General features: G+C 53.6%; 1 protein-coding gene across 10 annotated transcripts in view; it reads left to right on the top strand.

The window, feature by feature from the left end:
• chd3 (chromodomain helicase DNA binding protein 3) overlaps window positions 1-4,720 on the top strand; it is a 110,399-nt gene extending 105,679 nt beyond the window's left edge. For all 10 annotated transcript variants that reach the window (XM_067972027.1, XM_067972028.1, XM_067972029.1 and 7 more), the window contains one exon: window positions 1,727-4,720. In XM_067972027.1, the coding sequence (XP_067828128.1) occupies window positions 1,727-1,830 (104 nt within the window). In that variant the 3' untranslated portion in view covers window positions 1,831-4,720. The remainder of the gene's footprint in view (window positions 1-1,726) is intronic.
• The last annotated feature ends 18,633 nt before the right edge of the window (window positions 4,721-23,353 follow it).

The raw sequence follows: 23,353 nt of genomic DNA, 5'->3' as shown, positions 1-23,353 counted from the left end.
TGTTTACACTTGTGGGGGAGACCAGAATTAGGGGCTGTAAATATAAGATAATCACTAATAAATCCAAATCGGGAATTCAGGAGAAACTTCTTTACCCAGAGAGTGGTGAGAATGTGGAACTCGCTCCCACAAGGAGTAGTTGAGACGAACAGTGGAGATACATTTAAGGGGAAGTGAGATAAACACATGAGGGAGAAAGGAATAGAAGGATTTGCTGATAGGGTGAGATGAAGTAGGGAGGGAGGAGGCTCGTGTGGAGCATAAAGACTGGGATAGACCAGTTGGGCCGAATGGCCTGTTCCTGTGCCGAACATTCTATGTAATTCTATTGCTGAGGCGGTTTGACATTTGTACCTGTTTCATCGCAGAGTTCCAGCTGATTCAGTGCATCAGCATGTCTTTAAGCTGCTTGCTATGGTGGTGTCTTTACCATTCATCTCGCACCATTTGTCATCTGTGTTAACAAGGGAGGGGGGCATGGTGCCTTCAGTCTAAGCGTTTATTCATCTAATGTCTTCCACCTCCTTATTTTCACAGTCTGCAAAAGAATAATCCCAGCTGGGCTTTCATCAATGGCAGTTAAGGGCTGCGATACCCTCCACAGGCTCTAGCCCCCCTCCCCCCAGTCTGTAACCCCCCCCCCAGCGCAGACGTACGGCAGCCTCCACTCCCTCTCGTCGGTATGTTTTGAAAGCCGAGGGCCCCCAGGTTCAGCCGTGCGCTCCCCCCGCGGTTGAATGACCTACGATCGCTCGCTCGGCAGGCCACCTGGCTGTTCCCCACCCCACCCAATACGAGTCAGCATCACCAGGGATGGGTAACCGCCAGGCTCGACCCGGTCTGACCACAGTCCTGTCACTGCATGCTAAGACTCTCTGTGCCTCTCTGAAACGAAGCCACCTCAGTTGTGAATGACCCAGTCATCGTATCTCGAGGCAACTAGGGGATGGGCAGTAAATGTGGCCTTGCTGCCAGTGGGCCCATCACAGGAACAGGAGGAGGCCATTCAGCCCCTCGAGCCTGTCCTACCATTCAATTAGATCATGGGGTGATCTGTATCTTAACTCCATCTCCCCGCCTTGGTTCCCTAACCCTTAATACCCTCACTCAACAAAAATCTATCGATCTCAGTTTTGAAATTATCAGTTGACCCCCAGCCTCAACATCTTTTTTTGGGGGGAGAGAGTTCCAGATTTCCACTCCCCTTTGTGTGAAGAAGTGCTTCCTGACATCACCCCTGAACGGCCTGGCTCTAATTTTAAGGTTATGCCCCCTTGTTCTGGACTCCCCCCACCAGAGGAAATAGTTTCTCTCTATCGACCCTATCAAATCCTTTAATCATCTTAAACACCTCGATTAGATCACCCCTTAATCTTCTAAATTCACGGGAATACAAGTCTAATCCATACAACCTGTCCTCGTAATTTGACCCTCTAAGCCCCGGGATCATTCTGGTGAATCTGCACTGCACCCCCTCCAAGGCCAATATATCCTTCCTGAGGTGCGGTGCCCAGAACTGAGTGCGGTACAAAGTTTTTATTTTTTAGCAGCAGGCCTTGAAATAAGGATCTGGGAGACGGAAGAGGGTAACTGGGTCCTTAACTGGAAAGTACCTGCGGGAGAGATTGCCAGCTCTTCTGAAAATGTGCTGACAACAGGACGTGACTCGTTACATCTCGAATGATCTCTCTCTCTTTATCTTCCTCCCCCTTTTTTTTTTTATCAGCTTCCAACGGCCCTTCCACAGAGAAGAAGGAGAGCGGCAAGGATGGAGTGAGCTTGGAAATGAAAGGAGAGAGGAGCGGGGAAATAATCTGCATAGACGACTGACCCCCGCCCTCCAAGCCTGTCGTGTTAATATGTTTTGTTTTTGAGCGAGGAAACACACGAGTAAAGATATCCTTCGAGTGTGTTTAACGCCCCTGCGAGTGTGCGTGTGTGTGGGGGAAAGGAGGGGGTGGGGGGTTTACTCCTCGCACAGGTGGGTAAATGGTGCATTAGCTACTCCTCTAACCCCCCCCCCCCTCCCCCTCCAAACTCCCAGAGATGGCACTGTTAGGATTCAAAGCGCTGGTGACCCGTTTGTCGTGTTGATGCGTTGGTGGTCCTGGCTGATCATAGATTTAGAAAATGCTGCAAACGCCATTTTCTTCTGTGACTGATTCCTCTCCTTCCACCCCCCCACACATCCCTCCCGAACGGTTATGAAATCGAATCAGGCAGAAGCTAAGTGAGCCAACCCTGTTCGTTAGTGGTGTGTCGACGAGCTATACAGACCAGAATAAGCCCCTTGTGCTGAGTTCGCCGATCTCAGGCCGGCACGTCAGGGAGGGAGTTCCAAATTGGTCTCGGGGACTCGGAGGGAAGGGGGGTGGTGGGGGGGGGGGGGGACAGCCAGCGACCAACGTTGCCGCTCAGCCGGAAAATACGCATTGTGGGCTATTCAACCACAGGCGGCATCGCCGCGCAGCCTCAACTTCTCCTCCTCGGACAAGTTCGGGCTCTGATGCGAAGCAGCCTGTGGTCGAATTGCCCACCGATCCTCATAGGGCATGAACGGTTGAAGTAACGGGAAGGCTGCCGTGGAACCGTAACCATGTACGTTGTCGGGGGTGGCAGAGAGAGAGATTCTGTGCACCGCAGCCCAGAATGTGGTGATGTGCTGGTCTTTGCAGCACACGGAGGCCTCTTTGGAGGCTTGTTGTAGATTGGTTTCTCTAGGTACTACCTGTCTGGGGGGGGTGGGGGGAGCATTAATCTTGCAACAGTTGTGAGCTGCTGCAGCTCTAAAGGGCGTTCCACCTCTTGAACCGTGCTGGGTGACACCCACACCGGTACTAACATGGCCCCCGTTCTCCTCCCGTTTGAAGGAGCTGTCTTTCATGATAATTTGGTTTGATTCCACGCCTAGCTCTATCAGACTGGTGTGTCATTTTTTTTTAAAAATATTTTTGTGCTTCTTTTAGGACTTGATTTCATTGACCTGTATCTCTAGGGCAGCCATTTTAGAATCAGGGCATCCATTTTGGAAACAAGGCACCAAACTGCTAGGCTATCCCAACATGGTAAACTAAGTTGTTTTTCTTTTTGTTTCTTTAAAAGAAACCACAGTATATAGTTGTTTTAAGAAGAAGAAAAGGGCCCTGCTACTGGAAAACACTAACGGTTGGCATTTCTGGTCATTTTTTTTCCAGTTGCCTGGGCTTTAGTTAGGCTTCATTTGCGGCCTACTCATCTTTTAAATTACAAGTTTCTTTAACGTTCAGATTAAAAAGATAAACCGGGAAACGTGGGGAAATCAGAAATTAAAATGGAGAGTACTTGGAAATGCGCCAAGGGGTCAGTCAGCATCGTGAGAAAGGGAAAGAAGTTATTATTTTCCGGAGCGGGTTTTGATCAGAATCAACCTGACCCGGTACAGTGTTTTCTCTTTCACATGCTGACTGACTACTTGCTGTGGGTGTCTTGTTTTTAAATTTGCTTTTATTTAATGTTTGCGTTCAAAGGGGGGAGCGTTCAGCGTTGGAATTTTAAGTTTACTATTGGCAATTTCCGCAGGCCCTCCCTTGTAAACCTGCCCCCTCGCCCGACATCGTGTGAGGCATCACCTGCCGGGGAGCGGAGAGACTGTCGGGGTATAGGCAGAGCTGCTGTTGCCCCTGTGCCCGGGAGTAACGGGGAAACAAGAGCGGAGAGGAAGGGACGCTCAGTCCTGAGGGAACCAGCCCGGTTTTCCTGTACTCCAGGAACAGGAAGAATCTATCCAAACCTACAGGAAGCGATCCCAATGCTTTATAAAGACATTACTTCACGCTGTAAATCTTAAAAGGGATTTCTCTCTCTTTCCCCCCCCCCCCCCCCCCCCCGGATTTCTCCCTTCCCCTCCCCTGCAGTCACTGTTGAAAGGCACGGTCTGAATTTACCAGTGCCGGCAGCCGTTAGGATTGTGCTACGTTCCCGTGGGCCCGGATACTGAGCCGGGGGAGCGCCCTGCCCTGCGGTGGCGGGAAAGCCGCACAGACCTGTCGGTGCCCCCAGGTCGCCCTCCCGCTGCGGGCACGATCGGCTGGTGGGGGTCGGGGGGGGGGGGGGGGCAGCAATTGGAAGCTGCAATCGTCCTCGGTGCCCCTGGGCCAGGGAGAGGGGGGGATATCGGTCAGGGTTCCCACTCCTGATAGCTAGCCAGTGACCCCCGCCCCCCCGCTCGGCTTCGGGAGCGAAGACCGGATCCCCACCCCCGTTGTGATGCTCCCACAGTTGAATAGCCTCCCTACGCTCACTCCCTAAGCTCGTGCTCTGGGCCTGGGGGCAAAGGGCCATTAAAACTGTACCACAAGGGGCTAAAATTTGGGGTGGGGAGGGGGGGGCCGAAGAGAGAAGTTTATTCCAGCAGTGTTGCTGAGTGCAGGGAGGTGGGGGGGGAGCTGACCTGACCTTTGTGCTATATGGTTTGTACACGTGACTCCCGTCCAGCGATCCCGGGAACTCCTCAGTCCTGTCCTGGAAGTGCGGCATTAACCCACTCAGCGCCAGCACTGCGAGCAGTCGTAGGGGCGAGACCGCTTTAAAAGGAAACGAGAAAAGCAAAGTATACTTTAAATTATGTCTGCATAATAATCTGTTTCAGCTGACATCTATTATTACTTAATATCCTTTGTTTTAAAAGAATATTTTGAAGAATGGTTTTTCATTAAAGTTTTTTTTTGTTACACGTTTGAAATTGCCGCCCTTGTGCTTTGTTCGTCAGACGGTGCCCTGTTGGTGTCAAACTAAGGGGTACGTCCTTTATTCCGCCCCCCCACCCACCTGCATCACACCACAATTTGTACAAGGCACACCGGAGTTCTCCACAGTGGCTCACTGGAGAAGAAAGAGCTCGTCTACAGCGTCTTTCACCACCTCAGGACGTCCCAAAGCGCTTTACAGCCAATTAAGTATTTTTTTCCGTAGTGCAGTCACTCCCAGTGCAGTACTGAGGGGAACGCTGCACGGTCGGAGATGCCGTCTTTCGGACGAGACGTTAAACCGAGGTCCCGTCTGCCCCTCTCGGGTGGATGTTAAAAGATCCCACGGCCACTATTTCGAAGAAGAGCAACGGGGAGTTCTCCCCGATGTCCTGGGGCCAATATTTACCCCAGAACAAACATCACATTATCACATTGCTGTCTGTGGGATCTTGCTGTGCGCAAATTGGCTGCTGCGTTTCCCTACACTACAACATTGACTACACTTTAAAAAGTACCTCGTTGGCTGTAAAACGCTGTGGGGCGTCCTGAGGCCCTGAAAAACTCGATATAAATTCAAGCTGTTCCTTTTGTTGTACCCGATGTTTACGGCTCGGGGGGAGTGGGGGGTTTGTGGGACTAAGGGTGGATCGAGGTTTGAGGGTCGAGTGGCGGGACGGGGAGGGGTTTGTGGGTCGAGTGGCGGGGAGGGGAGGGGTTTGAGGGTCGAGCGGCGGGACGGGGAGGGGTCGAGAGGCGGGACGGGGAGGGGTTTGAGGGTCGAGTGGTGGGGAGGGGTTTGTGGGTCGAGTGGCGGGGAGGCGAGGGGTCTGAGGGTCGAGCGGCGGGACGGGGAGGGGTCTGAGGGTCGAGAGGCGGGACGGGGAGGGGTCTGAGGGTCGAGAGGCGGGACGGGGAGGGGTCTGAGGGTCGAGAGGCGGGACGGGGAGGGGTCTGAGGGTCGAGAGGCGGGACGGGGAGGGGTCTGAGGGTCGAGAGGCAGGACGGGGAGGGGTCTGAGGGTCGAGAGGCGGGACGGGGAGGGGTCTGAGGGTCGAGAGGCGGGACGGGGAGGGGTCGAGAGGCGGGACGGGGAGGGGTCGAGAGGCAGGACGGGGAGGGGTCTGAGGGTCGAGAGGCAGGACGGGGAGGGGTCTGAGGGTCGAGAGGCGGGACGGGGAGGGGTCTGAGGGTTGAGAGGCGGGACGGGGAGGGGTCTGAGGGTTGAGAGGCGGGACGGGGAGGGGTCGAGAGGCGGGACGGAGACGGTGCTAACAGCAGGTGTTGCGACGATGCAGCATTTTGCACGGTCTCAGAATTCGGTGCAGAAACTGAATGTCGCTTCCTGTTTCCTCGTGAGTGTTTTTTAGACCCAAGAGATTGTCGCATTTAACAATATCAGCCCCTTCCCCACACTGGAACACGGGAGGAGGCCGTTCGGCCCCTTCCCCACGCTGGAACACGGGAGGAGGCCGTTCGGCCCCTTCCCCACGCCGGAACACGGGAGGAGGCCGTTCGGCCCCTTCCCCACGCCGGAACACGGGAGGAGGCCGTTCGGCCCCTTCCCCAACGCCGGAACACGGGAGGAGGCCGTTCGGCCCCTTCCCCAACGCCGGAACACGGGAGGAGGCCGTTCGGCCCCTTCCCCAACGCCGGAACACGGGAGGAGGCCGTTCGGCCCCTTCCCCAACGCCGGAACACGGGAGGAGGCCGTTCGGCCCCTTCCCCAACGCCGGAACACGGGAGGAGGCCGTTCGGCCCCTTCCCCAACGCCGGAACACGGGAGGAGGCCGTTCGGCCCCTTCCCCAACGCCGGAACACGGGAGGAGGCCGTTCGGCCCCTTCCCCAACGCCGGAACACGGGAGGAGGCCGTTCGGCCCCTTCCCCAACGCCGGAACACGGGAGGAGGCCGTTCGGCCCCTTCCCCAACGCCGGAACACGGGAGGAGGCCGTTCGGCCCCTTCCCCAACGCCGGAACACGGGAGGAGGCCGTTCGGCCCCTTCCCCAACGCCGGAACACGGGAGGAGGCCGTTCGGCCCCTTCCCCAACGCCGGAACACGGGAGGAGGCCGTTCGGCCCCTTCCCCAACGCCGGAACACGGGAGGAGGCCGTTCGGCCCCTTCCCCAACGCCGGAACACGGGAGGAGGCCGTTCGGCCCCTTCCCCAACGCCGGAACACGGGAGGAGGCCGTTCGGCCCCTTCCCCAACGCCGGAACACGGGAGGAGGCCGTTCGGCCCCTTCCCCAACGCCGGAACACGGGAGGAGGCCGTTCGGCCCCTTCCCCAACGCCGGAACACGGGAGGAGGCCGTTCGGCCCCTTCCCCAACGCCGGAACACGGGAGGAGGCCGTTCGGCCCCTTCCCCAACGCCGGAACACGGGAGGAGGCCGTTCGGCCCCTTCCCCAACGCCGGAACACGGGAGGAGGCCGTTCGGCCCCTTCCCCACACTGGAACATAGGAGGAGGCCATTCAGTCCCTCGAGCCTGTTCCGCCATTCAGTCAGATCATGGCTGATCTGTATCTTAACTCCATCTCCCCGCCTTGGTTCCCTAACCCTTAATACCCTCACCCAACAAAAATCTATCGATCTCAATTTTGAAATTTTCAATTGACCCCCAGCCTCAACAGCCTTTTTTGGGGGGAGAGAGTTCCAGATTCCCACTCCCCTTTGTGTGAAGAAGTGCTTCCTGACATCACCCCTGAACGGCCTGGCGCTAATTTTAAGGTTATGCCCCCTTGTTCTGGACTCCCCCCACCAGAGGAAATAGTTTCTCTCTATCGACCCTATCAAATCCTTTAATCATCTTAAACACCTCGATTAGATCACCCCTCAATCTTCTATATTCCAGGGAATACAAGCCGAGTCCGTGCAACCTGTCCTGTGCATTGAGAGCGGGAAGAGGTACAGAGAGAAACTTCAAAATTTGCCCTCATCACCCAGCCCGGATGATGCCGGTGCATCAGTGATAAAAAGAAGTTGGAAATTTTAAATTTAAAAAAACGCACCACAGGTCCGTCAGCAGGTGAAAGAGGAAAAGGGGCTACACCTGGATCATTAACCGAGCTTTACTGGTTTATACCTGCCGATGGACCTGCTGTATATTTCCAGTTATTATATTACATCGAATTTTACAGCACAGACTCAGGCCATTCGGCCCAACTGGGCTATGCCGGTGTTTATGCTCCACACGAGCCTGTTCCCCACTCCTACTTCATCAAACCCTATCACAACAACCTTCTATTCTTCTCTCCCTCGTGTTTATCTCACTTCCCCTTAAATGGGGAGTGGAAGCAGACAAAAATTTGATACTTATCCAAATAAGGAGATATCAAGACCAAAAGCTTGGTCAAAGAGGCAGGTTCTTTTGAGGCGTCCTCAAAGGGCGAGAGAGACGGGAGAGGTTTAGGGAGTGAATTCCAGAGTTTACGGACGAGTTGAGATTATTTTGGCACCCTCTAGTGCCTGTGTTTTCTGAAGCCCTCTCCACTGTTCTGACGATTTTACCAGAGATCTGAACTCCGAGATTGGGGTTGAGACTTTGAGGTGTGCTTGTCGTACAAGGTAGTGACTGTGATCATAGAATCATAGAATCATAGAAGTTACAACATGGAAACAGGCCCTTCGGCCCAACATGTCCATGTCGCCCAGTTTATACCACTAAGCTGGTCCCAATTGCCTGCACTTGGCCCATATCCCTCTACACCCATCTTACCCATGTAACTGTCCAAATGCTTTTTAAAAGACAAAATTGTACCCGCCTCTACTACTGCCTCTGGCAGCTCGTTCCAGACACTCACCACCCTTTGAGTGAAAAAATTGCCCCTCTGGACCCTTTTGTATCTCTCCCCTCTCACCTTAAATCTATGCCCCCTCGTTATAGACTCCCCTTTGCAGCAGGGACCTGAGGCAGGTGATACGAGATTGTGTTTTGGCCGAGCACAGGAGAGATTCTGACTGGGCCTGCTGATAGGCATCAGTTCCGCATTTCTGTGTTTTAATTGGGATGGGGAATGGAGAGCAGCCTGGGCAAAAGCAGGAAGTTCTAGGGCTGTACTTCCAGCGCAGAGAGGGGGAAGCAGATCCTGCCCGGACTGGTGAGACGAGGTTCCTCACTGGTGGTTAAATCACGGATGGCTTGTGGAACCAAATCCAAGGACCATGGATCAGAGCCCCAGCAAGGGTCACTGTGGACGTGTTCCCCGGCAGCTGTCGGCGCCTGTACAACCCCGTTCCCCGGCAGCTGTCGGCGCCTGTACAACCCCGTTCCCCGGCAGCTGTCGGCGCCTGTACAACCCCGTTCCCCGGCAGCTGTCGGCGCCTGTACAACCCCGTTCCCCGGCAGCCGTCAGCGCCTGTACAACCCCGTTCCCCGGCAGCTGTCAGCGCCTGTACAACCCCGTTCCCCGGCAGCTGTCAGTGCCTGTGCAACCCTGTTCCCCGGCAGCTGTCGGCGCCTGTACAACCCTGTTCCCCGGCAGCTGTCGGCGCCTGTACAACCCCGTTCCCCGGCAGCTGTCAGCGCCTGTACAACCCCGTTCCCCGGCAGCTGTCGGCGCCTGTACAACCCCGTTCCCCGGCAGCTGTCGGCGCCTGTACAACCCTGTTCCCCGGCAGCTGTCGGTGCCTGTACAGCCCCGTTCCCCGGCAGCTGTCAGCGCCTGTACAACCCCGTTAAACAGCAACCGTCAGCGCCTGTACAACCCCGTTAAACAGCAACCGTCAGCGCCTGTACAGCCCCGTTCCCCGGCAGCTGTCAGCGCCTGTACAACCCCGTTCCCCGGCAGCTGTCGGCGCCTGTACAGCCCCGTTCCCCAGCAGCCGTCAGCGCCTGTACAACCCCGTTCCCCGGCAACCGTCATCGCCCGTACAACCCCATAACCCAGCAAAGGTCATCGCCTGTACGACCCCCATTCCCCAGCAACTGTCAGTGCCTGTACATCCCTATACTCCCCTCGGAGACCTGCCTCAGAGGTGAGAGTGTTACCGACTGAGCCACGGCTGCCAAGGAGAGGAGGGTGTGACTCCGTTGCATTCCTGAGCTGTCGCTCATCGGCAACACCTGGGCTTTTTGGTTGGCGATACCTTCTTTCAGTTTCAGCAGCAATGTCTCCACCCTGTGCAGCTTTATAATTCTGGGTTCTTTGTTTGTTTCTATATACAGTGTATATGTTATGTGTATATTAAAAAATTATTTCCCCGTCAAAAATGTTCTGTTGTCCTGAAGGAATTCAGTCCCGCTGTGATCTGGGTTCCACAGTCACCGGTCGCCCCCCCCCAGTCTGAGCTCAGACCGAGTGCGAGTGGGCTATTCGACTATGGGCAGCGTCGCGGCCAAGTCCAATCCACATGCGCTTTTCGCTGGTGAATAGAGATAGTGATCGGGAGTGGGAGCGGAAATCCGTGGCTGGGTTTGGTTTTCGTCCCCAAAGGCACTGAGGCCAACTGTAGATCTGCCTCCCCACCCCCTCACCCCACGCCAAACTGGCTGAACTCAGCTAACTCGGCCGTGTGGGTGAGGCAGAGGAGCGTCTGGAGGGCAGTGAGCCGGGGATGACCGGTGCAGGCGGGAGGATGGTTCTCCGCCCGATTGATATTTGGGGATCGTGGAGTGTTTATACGGAACTTTCCTTCAGGAGATTCAATGGGTGAGTCGAGTCCGTGGCAGCCCTGACTCAGTGGGTAGCTCTCTTCGAGTCAGAAGGTCATGGGTTCGAGTCCCACTCCAGAGACTCGAGCCCATAATCCAGGCCGGCACTCCCCGTGCCAGCACTGAGGGAGTGCTGCACTGTCGGAGGTGCCGTCTTTTGGATGAGACATTAAACCGAGGCCCCGTCTGCCCCTCTCAGCTGGATGTAAAAGATCCCACGGCCATTATTTCGAAGAAGAGCAGGGGAGTAATTGGAACCGTGAGAATTCAATGGATAGCCTTGACCCCCCAGACCATCAAGGCCTAGTATGCATGAAAAGCCTAGGAGGAAAAAAGGCCTTCTCACCCACCAGAGCACATCCCCCCCAAGGCTCCAACTTTCCTGGACAAGCAGCCTGACCACAATATTTGCCTCTGTTACTTCTTCTGGTAAATATTTTTCATTAAGCTCTGAACATCCATTTTCAGTTTCTCTCCTCTACTCCTGCTCTGAGGTGTCAGCCATGGTTCCGGGGGCCGCACTCTCTCGGAGTCAGGAGGTCGTGGGTTCGAGCCCCACTCCAGAGATAGGAGGGACATAGTAAGTGGATCGGTTCAGTGCAGTTTAGACTCCGGGATAATAAAGAGCATCACTGAGACCTGAGCAGAAAAGCACGCTCCCCTCTCCCCTCCCGCTCCCCTCCCCCCTCCCGCTCCCCTCCCCCCTCCCGCTCCCGCTCCCCTCCCCCCATCCCGCTCCCTCCCCCCATCCCGCTCCCGCTCCCCTCCCCCCATCCCGCTCCCTCCCCCCCTCCCGCTCCCGCTCCCCCCTCCCCCCTCCCGCTCCCGCTCCCCCCTCCCAGCGGGCGCCACTCTCCACAATTCAACGCCACGTAGATTGAGCGGCATGCTGGGAACAGCTTGCCCGAATCACGAGCGAGCAGGAGGGGAAAGAAAGAGGGGGTGAGGGGTGAGGCGGGTGGTATTGGTGAATTAAAGCAGCAGTTTGGAACCCTGGCACTGGAATTCACATTGAGAAAACCCTTTGCCCGTAACGAAAGGAAAGAACTTAAGCAGGACGTCCCAAAACACTTTGCAGCCCGTGAAATACTTTTGAGGTGTAGTCATTGCCATAAAAGCGGTGTGTCTGCTCCACATCCAGCAAAATGACAACGTTTTTGCATTTTTTAAACAAAAAAGAGATGCAGTCATTTCCTGCTGGTTTTTTCTGACCTTGATAACCTGGCTTCTCCCCAAAGAGCAGGAGCCCGGAATTTACAAGCAGCCGTCAACATGCAGAAACTTAACGCGGCAATTGGCCTCTAGCTGACCCGCAGGACCTGCCAATCGGGTGCGGGTTGCGGGGGGGGCGGGGGGTGGGAAGAGTACCAGGCAGGCGGCCTTAAAGGGACAGGCCAGGGGCTCCGACTTTGGGGCCGCAACATCGCAAGCAGCTCCACGTGAGATCGGCTTAGCCCTTAAAAATCCAGTTGCCGATGACCCCTTTGCCCACCGGCAGCGTGGCTGGTAGCGACAGGCCCTGTCGGCCGGCGCGCGTCGCTGCATCCGGTGAAACCGTGACCTCCGAACGACCTTTCAGGTCGCTGGCGGCCCCTTCTCGATTTCCGCCAATAGCACAGAAGCTGATTCCCGTCTCTCTGTCGACCACAGCTTCCTCTTTGAGACGTTTCGTGTCACCACCAAAGCATGAGAGGTCCCCGCCTCTTCCCCCCCACCAACTCCGCGCTTTGGAGTGATGTGCGACAGACTCCAGGAAGCCTGCAAATCTCTCAGGTCCCTCCCCACCGCCCCCAACCTCAGGCCCTGGCCAATTTTCAACTTGCTGGCGCTCTTGCCTCTCAGTCAGAAGGTCACGGGTTCAAGTCTCACTCCAGAGACTCAGAGCACAAAATCCAGGCCGACACTCCCAGTACCGCCACTGAGGGAGTGCTGCACTGTCGGAGGTGCCGTCTTTCAGATGAGACGTTAAACCGAGGTCCCGTCTGCCCCTCTCAGACGGACGTAAAAAGATCCCACGGTCACTATTTCGAAGAAGAGCCGGGGAGTTCTCTCCGGTGTCCTGGTCATCCCTCAATTGACTCCACCACAAGCAGATAAACTGGTCACTTGTCTTGTTTGCTGCTTGTGGAATCTTGCTGTGCACAATTGGCTACCACATTTGCCCCCCAACTCTTCTGTAAGCACTGATTCTTCCTCGGGTACAGTCCCTCAGCCACTTGGAGCGAGTTACAGGAGCTTGTGATTTGCTTTTTCCCTCTATAGGAGGATCGTCACGAGTGAGAGACTCCGACAGATACCAGACACCAGCCTCCCTCAGGCTAGATCCAGCTTGCCACGGGAAAAGGACTAATTTCAATAGCTGTGCTGTTAAGGCAGGAGCCGGCCCTGCTCCCAGCTTCTCCACCCCGGTGCCCCCAGTGATTAACTGCTCCGCTCAGTGAGAGCTACAGAGCTAAACAGAGCAGGTCGGCCCCTGGAGTCCAGCTTCGTCCTGTAGTCACTGACCCCGTGCTGGGATAAAGTCCCGCTATCCCAGCCAATCGGCCAAAGGTGTCAGCCTTGGCTCAGTGGGTAGCACTCTCGTGCTCTGAGTCAGAAGGTCGAAGGTTCGCGCCCCGCTCCAGAGACTCGCAGTACAAAATCCAAGCTGACGCTCCCAGTGCCAGTACTGAGGGAGTGCTGCATTGTTGGAGGTGCCGTCTTTTGGCTGAGATGATAAACTACCCTCTCCGGTGGATGTAAAAAGATCCCACGGCCACTATTGGAAGAAGAGTTCTCCCCGGTGTCCTGGGGCCAATATTTATCCCTCAACCAACATCACTAAAAAAAATTAACTGTTTGTGGGATCTTGCTGTGCGCAAATTGGCTGCCACATTTCCTATCGGTCAAAGTTAAACTTCAGGAAGGCAGTTTTCACCCAGGAGACAATTTTGTGAAGTAATTTTTTTTCTGATATGTTATAGGAACAGGAGGAGGCCATTCAGCCCCTCGATCCTGTTACAAAGGAGCAGGCTATTCCGCCATTCAATCAGATCATGGTTGATCAGTTCCTCAACCCCATTTACCCGTCTTTGCCCCGTGACCCTCGATACCCCCACCCAACGAAAATCGATCGATCTCAGTCTTGAAATTTTCAATTGACCCCCAGCCTCAACAGCTTTTTTGGGGGGAGAGAGTTCCAGATTTCCACTCCCCCCTTTGTGTGAAGAAGTGCTTCCTGACATCACCCCTGAACGGCCAAGCTCTAATTTTAAGGTTATGCCCCCTTGTTCTGGACTCCCCCCCCCAACAAGAGGGAGGGAGAAGAGAAGTGGGAGGAGGGGGTAGAGGAGAGGGGGGAGGGAGAGGTAAGAGGAGGGGGAGAAGTGGGAGTGAGAGAAGAGGTAGGAGGAGAGGGAGAGGTGTTACATAGAATTACATAGAATCTGCAGAACAGAAACAGGCCATTCGGCCCAACTGGTCTATGCCGGCGTTTATGCTCCACGCGAGCCTCCTCCCTCCCCTCTTCATGTGGGAGGAGGGTTTATTCCCTCCTACAAGAATCACCCATTTGCAATCTCTGTACAGTCTCAGCGTTTCACAGCACAGCCAATTCGCCCTATGCAAATTCCACTCAGAAGCTGTTAAGACCTGTCCGACTGAGTGAAGCAGACTGGCAGCTGAGGTGATGCTTATCTGGTTCAGCCTCACCTAATCCACAGCAACACCACACTCACACGTGTCACCTCCTGCACAGGAACAGGAGGAGGAGGCCGTTCCAGCGGCCTCGGGCCTGCTCCGCCATTCAATCAGATCCTGGCTGACCCCTACCTCGGCTCCATTTACCCGCCTCTGCTCCATATCCCGACAAAAAAATCTATCGAGCTCAGTCTTGCGAGCTCCAATTGACCCCCAGCCTCCTTTTTGGGGGGAGAGAGTTCCAGATTTCCACCCCCCTTTGTGTGAAGAAGTGCTTCCTGACGTCACCCCTGAACGGCCTGGCTCTAATTTTAAGGTTATGCCCCCTTGGTCTGGACTCCCCCCGACCAGAGGAAATAGTTTCTCTCTATCCACCCACCTCTCTCGCTTTTTAATCAGGGCGAACAATGCAAAGTTACAATGAAAGATTCTCTATGGAGGAGGGGGTGAGGGGAGTGTGCTTTGTGTTGTCAATGGTGTAGGCCTCAGGCTCGATCCTCAGTCTGCGTTGAGTGGGCTGAGGCCAACAGGGAAGGTTACAGAGGGGTTACAGTTAGGCTCAGTGCCCCTGGGCTAGGGAAAGGGGAAACGTCAAACTGGCTCCCTGCTCCTGATTGCTCCGCATTGACTTCACCCCATCCCATTGGGAACTGCGGATATAAAAGAAAGAATTTGCATTTATATAGCGCCTTTCACGACCTCAGGACGTCCCAAAGTGCTTTACAGCCAATGAAGTACTTTTGAAGCATGTGTGTGGGTGTGAGTAGGTGTGTGTGAGTGGGTGTAGGTGTGGGTGTGTGTGTGTGGGTGTGAGTGGGTGTATGTGTGCGGGTGTGAGTAGGTGTGTGTGTGGGTGTGACTGGGTGTGTGTGTATGGGTGTGATTGGGTGTGTATGAGTGTGAGAGGGTGTGTGCATGCAGGTGTGAATGGATGTGTGTGTGTATGGGTGTGAGTGGCTGTTTGTGTGCAGGTGTGAGTTGGTGTGTGTGTACGGGTGTGAGTTGGTGTGTGTGTACGGGTGTGAGTAAGTGTGTGTGTATGAGTGTGAGTGGGTGTGTGTGGTGTGAGTGGGTGTGTATGTGGGCATGAGTAGGTGGTAGAGGTCGCGGGTTTGGGAGGTTCACACACCCACTCACACCCATACACATACCCACTCACACCCACACACACACCAATTCACACCCGTACACACAACACTTACCCATACACACACCCAATCGCACCCCCGTACACACACCCACTCACACCCATACACATACCCACTCACACCCACACCTACTCACACCCGTACACACACACCCACACACACACACCCAATCACAGGAGCTGTCAAAGAAGCTTTGATTGAAGAAGAGTTTTGTGTACGGGTGTGAGTGTGTGTGTGAGTTGGTGTGTGTGTGTGGGTATGAATTGGTGTGTGTGCAGGTGTGAGTTGGTGTGTGCAGGTGTGAGTGGGTGTGAGTTGGTGTGTGTGTGGGTATGAATTGGTGTGTGTGCAGGTGTGAGTTGGTGTGTGTGTGGGTATGAATTGGTGTGTGTGCAGGTGTGAGTTGGTGTGTGTGTGGGTATGAATTGGTGTGTGTGCAGGTGTGAGTTGGTGTGTGCAGGTGTGAGTGGGTGTGAGTTGATGTGTGTGTGGGTATGAATTGGTGTGTGTGCAGGTGTGAGTTGGTGTGTGTGTGGGTATGAATTGGTGTGTGTGTGCAGGTGTGAGTTGGTGTGTGCAGGTGTGAGTGGGTGTGAGTTGATGTGTGTGTGGGTATGAATTGGTGTGTGTGCAGGTGTGAGTTGGTGTGTGTGTGGGTATGAATTGTGTGTGTGCAGGTGTGAGTGGGTGTGAGTTGGTGTGTGTGTGGGTATGAACTAGTGTGTGTACGGGTGTGAGTGGGTGTGAGTTGGTGTGTGTGTGTGGGTATGAACTAGTGTGTGTACGGGTGTGAGTGGGTGTGAGTTGGTGTGTGTGTGTGGGTATGAATTGTGTGTGTGCAGGTGTGAGTGGGTGTGAGTTGGTGTGTGTGTGTGGGTATGAACTAGTGTGTGTACGGGTGTGAGTGGGTGTGAGTTGGTGTGTGTGTGTGGGTATGAATTGTGTGTGTGCAGGTGTAAGTTGGTGTGTGTGTGGGTATGAATTGTGTGTGTGCAGGTGTGAGTGGGTGTGAGTTGGTGTGTGTGTGTGGGTATGAATTGTGTGTGTATGGGTGTGAGTGGGTGTGAGTTGGTGTGTGTGTGTGGGTATGAACTAGTGTGTGTACGGGTGTGAGTGGGTGTGAGTTGGTGTGTGTGTGTGGGTATGAACTAGTGTGTGTACGGGTGTGAGTGGGTGTGAGTTGGTGTGTGTGGCTATCTGATGAGGACGGAATCTGACCCGGGCGTGATGCCCACTGTGGTCGGATAGTTTTTCTGCCACTCACTGTCGCACTAAAGAAACAGCGAGTTAAGGGACGACAGAGAGCTGGCAGTGAGAGTCACCGCTTCGGCGGGGGCGGGGGGTCGGGGCGAGGGGGAGGGGAGGGGAAGGGAGGGGAGGTGAGGGGAGGGGAGAATAAAAGCGCAGGACAGGGAGCCTCCTCCTGTTTCGTAGCCCAGGTGGTATTTGCCTCCCTGAAGTTGTAACCGAATCAGCAGTTTCCAATGACTTTCCAGCCTTGCTGTCGCAGGTTTTCATTTCACCGGAGACCTTTGTCTGGATAACAGTCTTGTTGAGAGGGGATCAGATTCCTCCATGTATCAAATAAAAACACAGGAGGGACGAGGGACTGTCACAGGGGACTGGGCAGGACGTAGGGAGACCTCCTTCCAACCGAATCTACCTCTGAGAAACCAGCGGGTGTAATAATAAAGCTTCGACCGTATTAAATCTCTCTCCCCTGAAGGTGCTGACTCCGCCAGGGAGCGATCCCACGTCAAGTGGCTGCTCCCCAGAGGGCAGGGGAATCGGATTCAAGTCTCTGTCAGCGAGTTAGCACAGGCACGATGGGCCGAATGGGGAATGGGACTTTTAAAAAATTCATTCATGGGATCTGGGCGTCGCTGGCGAGGCCGGCATTTATTGCCCATCCCTAATTGCCCTTGAGAAGGTGGTGGTGAGCCGCCTTCTTGAACCGCTGCAGTCCGTGTGTTGACGGTTCTCCCACCGTGCTGTTAGGAAGGGAGTTCCAGCATTTTGACCCAGCGACGATGAAGGAACGGCCGATATATTTCCAAGTCGGGATGGTGTGTGACTTGGAGGGGAACGTGCAGGTGGTGTTGTTCCCATGCGCCTGCTGCCCTTGTCCTTCTAGGTGGTAGAGGTCGCGGGTTTGGGAGGTGCAGTCGAAGAAGCATTGGCAAGGGGAGAGCTCTTTCGGAAAGAGGGCACAGGGGCAATGGGCCGAATGGGGAAAGGGCAGTGGAACAGGAGTGAGTGGAGAGCTCTTTCAGAGAGAGGGCAGCCCGCCCTGTCAGAATAGCAACCAGGGCCGGGGGCTCCCGCCAGGTGAGAACTGCCCATCCTCCTCCAGTGATTAAAAACCGGCTCTATTATTTCACACTTTTCCAGAGACTTGAGCACATAATCTGGTCATTTATCACGTGGCCGTTTCGCAGGACTTTGCTGTGCGCAAATTGGCTACTGGATTTGTCTTTCTTTCTTTAAACTGCGTCTGTCGCCATCCAGCCCATATCGTCATGAAGCCTTGTACGGAAATTTGGGTTTTTTCCCCAGAGATTCGTGGACCTGGACAATAGTTCAGAGAAAGTAAGACACCCTGATGCAGTAGTTTCATAAATCAAAGTGATTATTTATTTAATGAGTCAAAAGGAGCATATAGCATGAAGCAACTCACTCAATACGTGGCTTACTCTACCCGATCATACAGTTGGCGGTTTGCGACATACTTTATTTAATGATTTAAAAAGGAGTATAGAAGCAATTATGAAGCAAAGCGAGCAAGTAGCGCATACAAGCTTTAGAAAGCATCAAGGCAGCCATCGAGGTCTAGACAAAGGGTGTCGGTCGCTGCGGTAACAGGTGATGTGTCGAATGATGCATCAAGTTTCTTTGACTCATCAAAGTTTGCCTCTTTGTTCGAGTTCAGTAAAGTATCGAAGGATCTGTGTCTTTGCATCAAAGCTCAGAGGCCAATTCAGAAGCTCATTGTTGGAGGAGCTCACACTGCAGTCATTTTTCACCTGTTTGCCCCTGCAACTGTTGACCGTTGAAGCTTCTGCAAGGTCCTCTCTTGAAATGTTTTTTTTTTTAGCTGACAGGGTGTGCACCAAGTTCCGAGGAGGCCCAGTTTGGCCACTCACCCATCGTAGCATTGACGATGGACGGTTGGTTGGACCGCTCATTAACCATGTGGATCCCCTGTATCTTCTCCGTGTGAAGCCAGGTGGCTTATCAGTTGATTGTCCTTTGCATTTGATGTGAGCATCGAGAAGCTTCTGGAAGGCGACGAAAGCTTTTGTCTTTCGTGCTTATCCGTTGTTATTGAAAACCGCACCTTGTTGACGTTTCTGTACTCTGCTGCTTTTGTAGTTTAAAGTGATGCCCAAACGGTCAGTTTAAAGTGATGCCCAATCGGTCAGTTTAAAGTGATGCCCAAACGGCCAGTTTAAAGTGATGCCCAAACGGTCAGTTTAAAGTGATGCCCAAACGGCCAGTTTAAAGTGATGTCCAATCGGTCAGTTTAAAGTGATGTCCAATCGGTCAGTTTAAAGTGATGTCCAATCGGTCAGTTTAAAGTGATGTCCAAATGGTCAGTTTAAAGTGATGTCCAATCGGTCAGTTTAAAGTGATGTCCAATCGGTCAGTTTAAAGTGATGTCCAAATGGTCAGTTTAAAATGATGTCCAATCGGTCAGTTTAAAGTGATGTCCAATCGGTCAGTTTAAAGTGATGTCCAAACAGTCAGTTTAAAGTGATGTCCAATCGGTCAGTTTAAAGTGATGTCCAAACAGTCAGTTTAAAGTGACTGCACTTTGTGTTTGTCCATTGACCACATGTCCACGGGTAATGTCAAGGACAAGTTAACCCTTGCTTGCAAATGTACTGTCCAGGTGAATGTCCAAATTCTTAAAGGGACTAGTTAACCCTTTACGGTGAATCGTCCGACAGTTCAAAAGAGTAAAAGGGGGCCTGACCCAATGCCCAAAATTCTTACACCGTGAGAGCCCAGGGAGAGGGACATTGATTGCGGGGTGGGGGGGCCTCAGTGAATCCAGCAAGTTTTCTATTCAAGAACAACCTGCATTTATATAGCGCCTTTAATGTAGTAAAACATCTGAAGGCACTTCACAGGAACGGAATCAGACACAAAAATTGTCTCCGAGCCACTTAAGGAGATATTAGGACAGGTGACCAAAAGCTTGGTCAAAGAGGTAGGTTTTAAGGAGCGTCCGAAAGGCGGAGAGGTTTAGGGAGGGAATTCCAGAGCCTAGGGCCTAGGCAGCTGAAGGCACGGCCGCCAATGGTGGAGCGAAGGAAATCGGGGGATGCGCAAGAGGCCGGAGTTGGAGGAGCGCAGAGATCTCGGAGGGTTGTAGGGCTGGAGGAGGTCACAGATATAGGGGAGGGGGTGAGGCCATGGAGGGATTTGAAGATGTGAATGATAATTTTAAATTCGAGTGTTGCTGGACCAGGGACCTGCCATATGCTTGTCCTTTGATTGACCAGGTTGAGGATAGGGAACGTTCCTGGTTGGGTTCAGTTCAGGGTCGATGGGTATGGGTCTGGATTGAACTGTGTACAGCAAACACCCATCAGCTGATAGTCGACCCCCCCTCTCCCCACTTCCTCCTCTTCCCCCCACCAGTGCTCTGGATCATCTTGTGTGCCATCGCCATGGAGACATTACAATCGAAGGATTGTTGTTAGCCGAACACATAGTGTAATCTGGACACCGTTAATCAATGGCTGACCAGAGAGAAAGAGACAGAGAGAGGGATAAACAGAGAACAAGAAACAAAAGACGGAGGGGAGACAGAGTGAGAGAGAAAGAAGGAGGGTGAGAAAGAGAGAGAGAGAGAGAGAAGGAAAGAGGGAGAGAAATAGGGATATATAGAGAGAGAAGGAGGGTGAAAGAGAGAGAGAGAGAGAAGGGAAGAGGGAGAGAAATAGGGATATATAGAGAGAAGGAGGGTGAAAGAGAGAGAGAGAGAGAGAAGGGAAGAGAGAGAGAAATAGGGATATATAGAGAGAGAAGGAGGGTGGAAGAGAGAGAGAGAGAGAGAAGGGAAGAGAAAGAGAAATAGGAATATATAGAGAGAGAAGGAGGGCGAGAGAGAGAGAAGGGAAGAGAGAGAAATAGGTATATATATATATATATAGAGAGAGAGAGAAGGAGGGTGGAAGAGAGAGAGAGAAGGGAAGAGAGAGAGAAATAGGGATATATAGAGAGAGAAGGAGGGTGAGAGAGAGCAAGAGAGAGAAGGGAAGAGGGAGAGAAATAGGGATATATAGAGAGAGAAGGAGGGTGAAGGAGAGAGAGACAAGAGGAAAGAGAAATAGGGATATATAGAGAGAGAAAAGGGTGGAAGACAGAGATAAAGGAGAAGAGAGAGCACAGAGAGAGACAGATTGCGATCAGAGAGAGAGAGACAAAAAATTGAAAAACAGGAAGAAACAGAGCATGAGTGAGAGGAAAAGGGGGAGAGATGAGAGCGAGTGAGTGAGACTGAAAATCAGTCCCAATGGCACTGGATGTATCAGAGAGGCCTACAGTGTGGGCCTCAGTGAGAGACGCTCACTTCCTGCTTGGCGAATAAGGCAACCTATTGTACTGCAAAGTTGAGTTAACCAATCAGGAATTCCCTGCAGAGGATTGGTAATATCACTTGCACAACCTTTCGCACTACTGATACCAGTGGAATGTGTTTTCTTTTGGGGGCGTGTGACTCCCGATGTATCGATGGGATGGGCCTGGTGAGACTCGGTCACTTAGTCTGCAGCAAAAAAAAGATCAAAGAGATGAAACTCTCCGCCCTTTGCCCTGTGTGGCTCAGTTTCGAACTTAACTAACGCAGCGTGTGTGGGCTTTGGAGTCACCCGCACTGACGTCAATCCCCACCTACTGTCCCGTGTTAGCCCATCCGATGCCCCCTGTAGTGGAACAGCCCGCTGACACCATCTAGGTTCGTGCATTAAGAAGGGCGGGTGCGAGGGGGGCGGGGTACAGGAGAGTCCCAAAGCGCTTTACAGCCAATGAAGTACTTTTTTTGAGGTGTGGTTACTGTAATGTAGGAAACGTGGCAGCCAATTTGTGCACAGCAAGATCCCACAAACAGCAATGTGATAATGACCAGATAATGTTTACTTTTTTGAGTGGTGTTGGTTGAGGGATAAATATCTGCCCCAGGACCCCCGGGGAGAACTCCCCCCTTGCTCTCCTTCGAAATATTGGTAGCAGGATCTTTTTACGTCCACCTGAGGAGAGGGGCAGACGGGACCCTCGGTTTAACGTCTCATCCCGAAAGACGGCACCTCCGACAGTGCAGCGCTCCCCTCAGCACTGGCAACCGGGGAGTGTCGGCCTGGGATTATGTGCCTGGAGTGGTGGCTTGAACTCCCCGAACCGTCTGACTCAGAGGCGAGAGAGTGCACTACCCACTTAGCCATGGCTGAGACACTCACCGACCTGCAGCTCTCAGCCAGCTGATGTAAGACAGTAAACAAAGGCCCGAGGTTTCAGCAAATACTCAGTGGCCTGCCGGCAGAGAGTTTCACCGACACCTGCTGCTCACCTTGGACAGGGGGGGAAGGGAGAGGGCGAGAAGTCAGCCAGCAATCCTGCTAGAGGCTGCTGGGAGGGGCCTGGTTGACGCAATTAACCCGCCCTTCACAAAAAAAACACAAAGTGTAAATCGCAAGGAGGCTCCGAGCTCGGATGACAAACAGGGCAGCTGCACGGACAAGTCTTAAGTGCGGTGACTGATCCCTGAGAGAGAGAGAGACACACCCCTACATCAATCGCCACCTACTGTCCCGTGTTAGCCCATCCGATGCCCCCTGTAGTGGAACAGCCCGCCGACATCATCTAGGTTCGTGCATTAAGAAGGACGGATGGTGGGGGTGGGCGTACAGGGGAGCGGCGCTCGCTCCCTTCGCTTCCCGGCTCGGCCCAATCAGCCGCCCCCCCGCGGTCGACCCTTAACACCCCAGCAAGCTGCACAAACGGTTGCTTCGACAAGAAGGCCCATCCCCACCTTCTCGAGGGGCAACAATAAACGTCGACCTTGCTGAGCGACGCCCACACCCCGAGAAACAATTAAAAGAAACAAACGACGCCTCTTGCACTTTCACGGAGGGGGGTGTGCGGGGTCATCTGCGAAGCCCCCCAAGGTCAAATTGCCGATGCTGCCTTATGGAGGTTGGCCACTTAACGGAGGCAGTTGACCATGAGTTAATGTCGCCATCAGAAAGTGCTTGCATTTATATAGCGCCTTTCATGACCGCAGGACGTCCCAAAGTGTTTTACAGCCATTGAAGAACTTTTGAAGTGTAGTGACTGTTGTGATGTAGGGAAACGAGGCAGCCAATTTGCGCACAGCAAGATCCCAGAAACAGCAATGTGATAAATGACCAGATCATCTGTTTTTAGTGATGTTGGTTGAGGGATAAATATTGGCCCAAGACACTGGGGAGAACTCCGCCTGCTCTTCTTCGAAATAGTGGCCGTGGGATCTTTTCCATCCACCCGAGAGGGGCAGACAGGACCTTGGTTTAACGTCTCATCTGAAAGTTGGCACCTTTGTACGGCACTGGGAGCGACGGCATGGATTACGGGCTCAAGTCTCTGGAGTGGGACTTGAACCCACGATGTTCTGAATCGGGGCGAGAGGGTGCGGCCCACTGAGCCGCGGCTGTCAGCAGGAGGGACAAAAAGGGCGTTATTCGTCCTCTCCTCAGAGAGGTTTTAGGGAAGGAATTCCAGAGCTTAGGTCCCAGGCAGCTGAAGGCGTGGCCCACCAATGGTGGAGCAAAGTCGATCGGGGAGTGAGCAAGAGGCCAGGTTCGGAGGTCGTGTGTTCGGAACAGCGAGACAGTCACGTGACCAGGAGAAGGCCCCCCAGATTCAGTCCTCTCCCTCCACGATGCCAACTTGGTTTAATTCTAAAATCGGTTCGACTGCCTCTGGACTTGGGGTGAGGGGGTCACCGTCCCGTGAGGTATCCTAAGGGGTCGGTTTTCTGTGCTTTTGGCATGTTTGAGAAGGTCCGTCTCCTGTTTGTGGAGATACTGGAACTCAGGGATGGTCCAGGATAGGTCACAAAAACCCCCAACCCCTCGTGGAATCCCACATTGCCCCTGAAACCTCCTG

This window comes from Heptranchias perlo, chromosome 35, assembly GCF_035084215.1.
Source record: "Heptranchias perlo isolate sHepPer1 chromosome 35, sHepPer1.hap1, whole genome shotgun sequence".
Classification (NCBI taxonomy): domain Eukaryota; kingdom Metazoa; phylum Chordata; class Chondrichthyes; order Hexanchiformes; family Hexanchidae; genus Heptranchias; species Heptranchias perlo.
The sequence above is the reverse complement of the archived record's forward strand: the minus strand, read 5'-3'. Positions and strand labels throughout refer to the sequence as shown.